This window comes from Alternaria conjuncta (assembly GCF_024043145.1).
Source record: "Alternaria conjuncta strain BMP 0040 chromosome Unknown scaffold_34, whole genome shotgun sequence".
In the NCBI taxonomy this organism is placed as follows: domain Eukaryota; kingdom Fungi; phylum Ascomycota; class Dothideomycetes; order Pleosporales; family Pleosporaceae; genus Alternaria; species Alternaria conjuncta.
In genome coordinates this window covers 21129-30547 of record NW_026250123.1, presented here as the reverse complement: position 1 = coordinate 30547, position 9419 = coordinate 21129, and the positions used below count along the sequence as shown (strand labels likewise).

Below are 9419 nucleotides of genomic sequence, written 5' to 3'. Positions count from 1 at the left end.
TCAACTTCCCTCTTGAACGTAGTAAATGCATTGATTTCGTCATTGTTCATCATATCTCAATGTAGGGGCTGAAAACGGGCTCGCGTTCTGCGACAAGGGAAACTGTTCTCATCAAGTACTCAAATAGCGCAGATGACCTTTGCCTAAAGATCTAGAATTGACCCTAAAAGTTTATTTACCGAGAGTAACACGAACATCGTGAGGTCATGTCCAGAACACTCAGTTAAGCACACCCAAAAGGTCACGTAAGCCGCTTGCTGAATCAACGGAAGTGCTTTTCCCTCTTGCAATAGCGGTCCGCCAGGAGAAGTTAATCCGGCCTAACAAGAGTTATTACTATCCTTGGGACATCTAAAGTCTGGGGCACCGGTCCAGATCAGCGCTCATACATCCTGTATGATGTCTAAACTTGCAATTTCCCCCGGGGTGTAAATAAAGCTAGTCCTGTTGCCATGTCTTCTCTTTCGCGAGAGCAGACTAGCGGTGGCACAAATCTAACGTGTGAACTGACTTGAAACTCTGCGTAAGAGCCAGACAGTTGACCCACATGGCTGCCAAGATGAGGAGGTGGAAGATCTGATGTGAGGAGCCAAACAAGTCGAACTTTCCGGGAGCGAACCGTTCGGGAGGCCGAGTCTGCACTTGTGGATTAATTCATATGTCCCTTCAAGCCCACGAGTCAATCACCCCACTTACTGCGAAAATGAGAGTGCCAGCTGCATACAAAGAGAGCTCTATCAAGTACCACTTCATTCCCATGTAATCGAACATGTACTTGGAACCGTGCAGGCCGACGCCATGCAGCAGAGGGACGAAGGCTGAGAGACCGAAGAGGAAGAAGGCGATCACTCTCAGAGTGCGCCAGCGCAACGTTCTGAACTTCGGTATCGAGATCAGAGCAACACAGGCCGAGCCTGAGACAATCGTCTGAAGAACAAATCAGCATGTTGGGGGACCTTTCGCTCAGGGGAGCTCACAAGGACCCAGTGTAAGATCTGGAAGGCGGGTTGACAGATGAAGAAGTAGTAGATAGCCGCAACGAATGTGCCAGCGATGATGACGGCGATTCCAGTCAGATCCATTACATGCCACAACTGCTCCACCTTATGCGAGTGGGGTTGCATTAGGTGGTAGACAGCGCTGGAAAGCAGACAGAACTCGCAAGAGAAGAAGAAGATGGTGAACATGACGTAGTCTGCCGGTAGGACGTTGTGGTACTGGGGCCCGGCAAGCATCCGCATGTAGATGTATGCGACAGGCCATACCAGCATCGCGCCGATCAAGTGGGTGTATATGTTGCACGTCTCGTTGTGGAGGTAGGTCAGGCTGAGGAAGATGGCTTTGTATTGGGGCTTCTCTGGGCGATAGCCGGTATGGATGAACTCGTTGTCTCGCGACCAGTCTTGAATCTCATCATAGGTGAGGAGCTTGGGCTGTCTTGAGGAATGAACGGTGTCTTTCTCCATGGTGACCATATCGGCGGCTGGCGGCGTCGGTTTCTAGTCAAGACTTACGTCGGGTGCTTCTTCTGTGTGCTCGTAAGTGGAATAGCTGAAAGGCGATAGTAAGATCTGCGCCCAGATAAACCAAAGTACAGAAGTCTGTAGTTGACCGGAAAGATGGCGTCTTTGACTCAGACTTGGGTCTGGTCCTGGTCCTGGTCCGGGCTGATGATAGAAGTTGTACTCTAGTATGCGGGATGATGGTGATAGCTCGAAAGACAAATGCTCGTAGCCATTTTGCACCAGAAATTGAAATGAGAGATCCATAACGACACCAATATAGTTCTATTCGATTGCAAACGCTGATGCGTTCAATGTGCAAACGGCGGGAGACGGGAGACGGGTGACACCAAATCTGGCTCGAGATTTTGTCGCATTGTGCAATTCCTGCATGCACACTATTGTATCTTATTAAGTAGAGATCAAGATGGCCGTTCGTGTAGGATTCCACACGCGTTGTGGACAGCTGTGGAAGTGACGAGTGAAGAGTGACGCGTGGGCTCGAGGTTGGGCGACGCGCACGGGCGGGCGTGAACCCCGCCGAGGTCAACACCAATGGACTCGCGACCAAACAGGGCGCCAACATGGCCACTCTACACCGCGAGCGCGTCGAACACGCGTTGAACGAGCTGCTGGTCCGCATCGTGCCCGAAGACCCTAACGAGAACGAAGACGAGGCCAATCAGCGCTTCGAAGATGCCTACGAGTTCGCGCTCGACGAGCTCACGACTGCGGGCGATGCTTCACTCGTTCCCGACGTCCAGCACATCGCCAGCCTCATAGACCGGAAGGGTACGTGCAGCGGGGTGAATCACGTGTCTTTCGCTAATGTGTGACAGTCTCGGGCCCCAACAATGACCAGCGCAAGAGCGCGCGTCTGCATAACCTTCTCTCGCGCCTAGAAACCCAGAGCGTCCTCGACCAGAAATGGCGCATGCTCTACTTTCTCTACAACCTCTCCGACAACGCCGAAGCACCCCACGAGCTGCCTCCCGTCCAAGACACGCGCAGCTTCTCGCGGGAACCGACGACGCCTTCCAAGCGCCAGAGCGTGGCAGCGTCTTCCCACGCCATCCAAGATGCCTTTGCAAAGCCTGGGCTCGCCCAGCTGCCTGTTAACGCCGGATCGCCCAAAGCACCGACATCTACACGTCCAGCTTCGATAGCTGAGAAGCCAGAGAAGCGAAGACGACCCGACACCGCCAAAGAGCAGCAGCAAGCCAATGGCGGGCATGTGGAAAAGGCAGAGACGGGGCCCTCTGAGCCGACTTTGCTGCGGGAGTTACCTTTTACGCTGCAGGGCTACTCATCGACGAACCTCTCATTTCCCTCGTCGACGGCCCTCAAGCTTCCTACAACCCTCCCGGTACCCATCGTCAGCCTCTTACACACTCTCGCTGAACCCGCCATACTGTACAAAGGCTTGGCCGAATTTGTCGAGGCGAGCGATGGCGGCCTCATCGAGCAGAGCTTCCGCGCAGCTCTAGCCAAGGAGCTGAGAGCATACCTGGGTCTGGTTGCGACCTTGGAGGGACAGATCAAGAGAGCTCTGGCACAGCTAAACGAGGCGTCAACACCCCAGGGCGTCAGCAAGGCCGGCGTCACCCTCAAGCGATGCGTCATCTGGATAAGAGAACCGACAATGGGCTTGCGCTTGATGAGCCTGATGGTCGAAGAGTCAAAGAGCAAGAAAGGCGGCGAGCTGATTGCCCTCATACATTCCTTCTCCCTCAATCACGGCGACCCGTACGTCATGAACTTTGCCGAGCGCCTTCTCTCCGATGTCACGCGACCTTTCTACGACATGCTCCGGCAATGGGTCTACGACGGCGAGCTCGCAGATCCTTTTGGCGAGTTCTTTGTTTCGGAACAGAGTGAGGATGACATCCTTGAGGCGAACGGCAACGAGGGAAAAGGTGGCGCTACGAGCGTCTGGGAAGACAAATACAGACTGAATGACAAGATGGTCCCCACCATCGTTACCGACGACTTTGCCAAGAAGGTCTTCCTCATCGGCAAGACCCTCAACTTCATTCGCTATGGGTGCGGAGACGCCGCCTGGGTCGACACATATTCCAAGGAAGCCTCCAAAGAGCTACAGTATGGCGACACTGCGAATCTCGAGCGCTCTATCGGTGACGCATACAAGACCACCATGGCTCGTCTCATCGACCTGATGGGGAACAAGTTCAAGCTGTTCGACCATCTGCAGGCCCTCAAGCAGTACATGTTGCTCGGCGCTGGCGACTTCATTGCCGTCTTGATGGAGTCACTTTCCTCTAACCTTGATCGACCAGCCAACACGCAATACCGCCACACGCTCACTGCCCAACTCGAACATGCCGTTCGCAACTCCAACGCCCAATTTGACACCTCAGATGTACTGCGCCGCCTCGACTCACGCATGTTGGAGCTATCACATGGCGAGATCGGATGGGATGTCTTTACGCTCGAATATAAGATTGATGCGCCTGTCGATGTCATTGTCACGCCATTCGGCTCTAAGCAATACCTCAAAGTTTTCAACTTCCTATGGCGTGTCAAGCGCGTCGAATTTGCCCTCGGCTCAACATGGCGTCGATGCATGACTGGTGCTCGTGGCGTTCTCGGCACCGTAGCCGATAAACTCGGAGCGGATTGGAAGAAAGCACGCTGCGCAATGGCTGAGATGGTTCATTTCGTCAACCAATTGCAACACTACATCCTATTCGAAGTCATAGAGTCATCATGGATCGATCTCCAAAGAGCGCTCAACAAGCCGGAGAGCACGCTGGATGATATGATTGAAGCGCATGCGATATACCTCAACAACATCACGCGCAAAGGTCTTCTCGGAAGCTCTAGTATCGACTTCACAGGGCAGCTCCATGAGTTGCTGAAGACGATGCTGGCATACAAGGATGCGGTGGATGGATTGTACTCTTTCTCCGTCGCTGAGTTCACACGCAGGCAAGAGCATGCCGCCAAGATCGAGACACGTACAGCAGCAGGTCGGTGGGGTCTCTCTGAGAAAGATCGCTCGTCTTCAGACCCCTTTGCTCCCTCGCACTCTCGCGCCGCTTCTCGCCAGGACGAATCGCCTTTCCCACCCCCACTCCTCAAGATCGGCATGACTGGTTCGGCCGAAGATGATGTTCTGCCAGCGCTACAAAAGCGTTTGAGTCAGTTGACAGAAGACTTCCGAGCAAGAATCAGCATCCTGCTCGGCGACTTGGTACATTCGCCTGACGGCGAATTGAAGATGCTGGCTGTCAACATCAACTTCAACGATGTGTACAAGCCGGAGCGAAGACGTAGGAAGGGTTCGCAGAGGCGGGAGAAGGAAAAAGAAACGCCCAGGGTTGCTCCTGCTGCAGGATGAGGTGATGCATAAGACGGCGTTCGATGCTCTATTTGATACCCGACTACTTGATACCATACGTAATGCGATCTTTCTGTGGAAGACAGTTTCGGCAGTTTGTTGTGCAAAGCGTGATGCAATTTGATATCAACATCACAAGCTGATGAACCCTGGCTGAGCTTACTGAAGCGCATAGGTGGGTCGACGAGGATGTAGGGACATATGCGATAGCGCGCGCGTGTCGCTCGGATCTATCACAGGTGGGGTTGCGCCATCATAGCGCTTAGTCAAGCTTCGTGGCGCTCATCGGGCCGTTCCTTCTTGATGCTTATGCTTGAATGCGCCGAGTCTAAAGTTCGATGTACGAAGACAGTAAATGTCTCACAGCCGTTCGTACAAAGTATATTACTTGTCCTGAGGGTGTATCACTTGCCCTGAGTGGCAGCCGCCAGCATCCGACCTTCACGGCACGCTCAATAATCAAAACGCTCGCTCGGCCGAGGTGATAGCCACAGGGATCTCCATAACTGCGTCATCCATACACAACAACTTCGCGCACTACAACTAATCTTGACCCTTCGTGATGACGCGTAGCATCTTACACAAGATATTAATCACCTGCAGCGACTAGATCGAATCGGCCTCCGTCCATATAACGGAACAGACTCTTCATGGATGATTCTAACGAGCCGCCCCCCTGCTGTACGTTGCGCAACTTTCATGCCTCATGCTCCACCGTGATGGTTCGGACAACGTTCGGCATGGCGACAGGACATGCTTCCGGTGAAACACCACCGCAATTCGCGGCCGCGCTCTTCGCTGGCATAAGCTTTCGACCTTACCTGCTAGCGCCCGCCGAAGTATATCTAGCTCGTAGTCCCTCAGAAAAGAAGACATCAATCTCACTTGGAACCCAAGGCCGATCTTGTTATCACTCAAAGTTATCCGAATCAGCACTCACGTATATTACCCATCGATACTCGCTATCTCAATCGTCGCTACCTGTCCGACCGCGTCCTGAAAGCACCGCTAAACACATCGCACCATCCACATCCGGCATCGATACATAATCTCAGCGATGGCAACGACGCATCAAAAGCAGCATACAGGAGGACAGCAAAATACCGTTGCCGATTACATCGACTCTGCAGCTGAGGCTGTTCCTAACTCAACATGGGCTATAGTCCCGCGTTCAAGCAGCAGCCTGGACGAAGGATGGCACCACGTCACATTCGCCGATCTTGCGCGTGCAGTGAACAACATGTCGCGATGGATTGAGCGAAACTGTGGTGTTGCCAAAAAGGTGGGCCAGACAATCGGCTACATGGGGTGAGTCAGCAATTTTATCTACTTGTCGGTCACGAGTATTGTATACTTACGCATTGCGCAGCGCCAACGATCTTCGGTATCTTGTGGTACTAGCAGCATGCCTGAAGACAGGATACGTACCGCTATTCACATCGCCCCGGAACTCGCTCGACGGTCAAAAGTCACTCGTGGAAAAGACAGACTGCACCATCTTCTTGACCACAATCGATATGATGCCGCAGGTCCAGGCAATCAAAGGGGCGGTGCCTAGTCTCACGATCTACGAAGCGCCCACTGCCAAAGAGCTGATTGACCCAAATCTTCCCACGGAGCACTACCCTGGCAGACAAAATCGTGACGTGACCGCTCACAGCTTGATCTTACACACTTCGGGTTCAACAGGTACGCATTTTATCATCTCATTCGGCTTTGCTGTTCACGTCGTTTCGGTCCACTGACAGCAACTTCAGGTCTCCCGAAGCCTATTTATGAGACTGTCGGCGGTTTAAATACGTTGTACGAACAAGCGCACCTCAGTCCGGAAGATGGACATGAACAAACCAGCAAGCCTTTCCTGGCAGATCCACGCCCCATGCTTGCTGCTGCTCCCTTTTTCCATGGTATGGGAGTAATCGTAATGCTGCGATCTATCATGTCCCGTGGCACCATCGTGCGATTACCAGCAGACAAGCCTTTGAGCGCAGGCTTGGTCATTGACGTGATCGAGGCGGTAAAACCTTTTTGTGGTATCTTCCCACCGTCGGTACTGGAGGATATCGCTGCAACGCCCAAAGGCATCGAGACAATGGGGAAGCTCAATTACGTCTTCTTTGGCGGTGCGCCTCTCGGTCCAGGAGCTGGCGACAAGCTTTGTCAAGTGACGAACTTGATGACAACCCTTGGCAGTACAGAAGCCATGTTTATCAGTACCCTCCTTCCATCCAAGCCAGAAGAGTGGGGCTACTTTCATTGGGGTGCTGCTGCGGGTGTCGTCATGGAGCCTGCTGGTGACGACTTGCACGAAATGGTCATCAAACCCAAAGACACGAGATACCAGGCAGTTTTCCACACCTTCCCTGAGATAACCGAATGGCGTACCAAGGATCTGTTCAGTCGCCATCCATCGAAGCCTCATCTGTGGAAGTACCGTGGAAGACGAGACGACATTATCGTCTTGAGCAATGGCGAAAAGTTCAACCCTGTAAGCACGGAGAAGCTGCTCGAGTCGCATCCGTGGGTAAAGGGTGCCCTAGTCGTTGGTTCAGGCAAGTTTCAGGCCGGTCTACTCATCGAACCAGAATGGTCACGAGCCGGCACGCAAGACCCCTCCGCCTTGATCGATCACATTTGGCCGATGGTAGAGCAAGCAAATCGTGAAGCGCCCGCGCACGCCCGGATCTATCAGACGAAGGTCGCTGTTGCGAAAGACCAGAAGCCTTTCATCCGCGCCGGCAAGGGCTCAATCATACGTCTCCAAACCGTTGCCGCGTTCAAAGACGAGATTGAAGCCCTTTACGCGGATGAAGGGTACTCGAGCGACCCGACCCAGGATGCTGATGGCGATGTTGCATTGGCAAGCAAGATCCGTGCTGTCTTCACACGCAATCTTCCCTCATTCCAGGACGATGTGGCAGACGATGTCGAGATATTCAGCCTGGGTGTCGATTCTCTTGATGTGCTCGCACTCACCAACGCGCTCAACAAGGCCGTTCGTGGAGCCGAAGTAACCTCATCGATGATCTACAGCAATCCTTCGGTCAAACAGCTGGCTGCGGCGTTATCTCAGACCGTGAGCAACTCGCCCGTGCAGGCACGCTTGCCGCCGACCAGAGAGGAGAAGCTCAGCGCGATGGTCAGGAAGTACACAAAAGATATGGTCCGACCAAAGAGCATGACTAGTGCGGTTACTCGGCCGCGGAAGCAGACTGTGATTGTTACTGGCACAACGGGTAGTTTGGGCAGTCATATGTTGGAGCAACTGCTTCGAAACCCAGAGGTCGAGAGAGTCTATTGCCTCAACCGTTCGGACAACGCCGGGTTACGACAGAAAGAGTCTTTCACCCGCTATCACGACCCAAACGCCGACTTCAGCAAGGCCGAGTTCCTCAAGACAGACTTCAGTGCCGACCACTTCGGGCTTTCAGACGCTACATACGAGCGCCTCTTGTCTACTGCTACATCATTCATCCACGCTGCCTGGTCTGTCGACTTCAACCTCTCGCTCGAATCCTACGAGGCCACACACGTAGCAGGCACCTATCGCGCGATAGCCTTCGCTTCCGCCTCGCGTCACAAGACACCCATCATCTTCATCTCCTCGATCGCCAGCGTGAGCGACTGGCGTAGCGTCGTGCAAGACGGATCCGCCGTCCCAGAATCCATCGCCACGCTCTTCGACAGCGCAATCACGATACCCCAGGGCTACAGCGAGTCCAAGTATGTCGCTTCTGAGATCCTGGCCACGGCCTCGCATCGCTTGGGCATCAAGACGGCTATCGTGCGTGCGGGACAGCTTGCAGGACCAAGCACAGATGCGGGCGGTGCTGCGTGGAACCGTCACGAGTGGCTGCCGACTATTGTCCACACCAGCAAGGTCTTGAAGAAGCTGCCGCGAACACTTGGCAACATGAACCGAGTGGACTGGGTGCCCATGGACATGGCAGCTGGAACTGTCATTGACATCGCCAACGCTACCATCTCAGAACCCGAGCCTGTGCAGGTATACCATCTGGTCAATCCGCACACCACGAGTTGGGACAAGCTGTACCCCGTCATACGGAAGTTCTTCACCCAGGACAACAAGGACGACATGGAGATTGTAGAGTATAACGACTGGGTCGATGAGTTGGCGCGGATCCCGCAGACGAAGGAGAATGCAGAGCGCGTCCCGGGGCTCAAGTTGTTGGACTTTTATCAGAGTCTGAGGCCAGAATCGATTGGATTGCCGGCGTTGGATACGAGGAGGACAGAGTCTGTGAGCGCTACGTTACGTGAGGGGAGAGCTGTTGATGCGGAGGTTATTAGGAAGTGGTTGGAGCAATGGGCATTTTGAGGGGAGAGTCGGTGTCTAAACCTTTCCTCTCGCTCGCCCAAGGAGTAGTTAGTAATGCCAAGCGGGTCATCAGTCACAAGCGACTTGGCTAGCGATAGAGGTGAATATCAATATCAAGCTGTGCCGCACGCCTTTCCTCCCATCCTACTTCTACATCAACGAAACTCTAATCCACCGTCTTCCAGATCCGTGAACATAGCCTCTAGACCTAAATAAA

The 9419-nt window shown here is 53.6% G+C and overlaps 3 protein-coding genes across 3 annotated transcripts; 2 read left to right on the top strand and 1 right to left on the bottom strand.

Annotated features, from left to right (window-relative positions):
- Positions 1-477: 477 nt before the first annotated feature.
- J4E85_011363 (uncharacterized protein) lies at positions 478-1466 on the bottom strand (the record flags this gene model as incomplete). The annotated part of the gene is made up of 3 exons (XM_051475566.1): positions 478-636; positions 697-927; positions 978-1466. The coding sequence occupies 3 exons, from the start codon at positions 1464-1466 to the stop codon at positions 478-480; spliced, it is 879 nt and encodes a 292-aa protein (XP_051320581.1).
- Positions 1467-2086: 620 nt separating this feature from the next.
- J4E85_011362 (uncharacterized protein) lies at positions 2087-4863 on the top strand (the record flags this gene model as incomplete). Its single annotated transcript, XM_051475565.1, has 2 exons — positions 2087-2294; positions 2342-4863. 2 exons carry the CDS (start codon positions 2087-2089, stop codon positions 4861-4863), a joined length of 2730 nt encoding a protein of 909 aa, XP_051320580.1.
- A 1057-nt stretch (positions 4864-5920) lies between these two features.
- J4E85_011361 (putative NRPS-like protein biosynthetic cluster) lies at positions 5921-9202 on the top strand (the record flags this gene model as incomplete). The annotated part of the gene is made up of 3 exons (XM_051475564.1): positions 5921-6171; positions 6233-6552; positions 6621-9202. 3 exons carry the CDS (start codon positions 5921-5923, stop codon positions 9200-9202), a joined length of 3153 nt encoding a protein of 1050 aa, XP_051320579.1.
- Between the last annotated feature and the right edge of the window lie 217 nt (positions 9203-9419).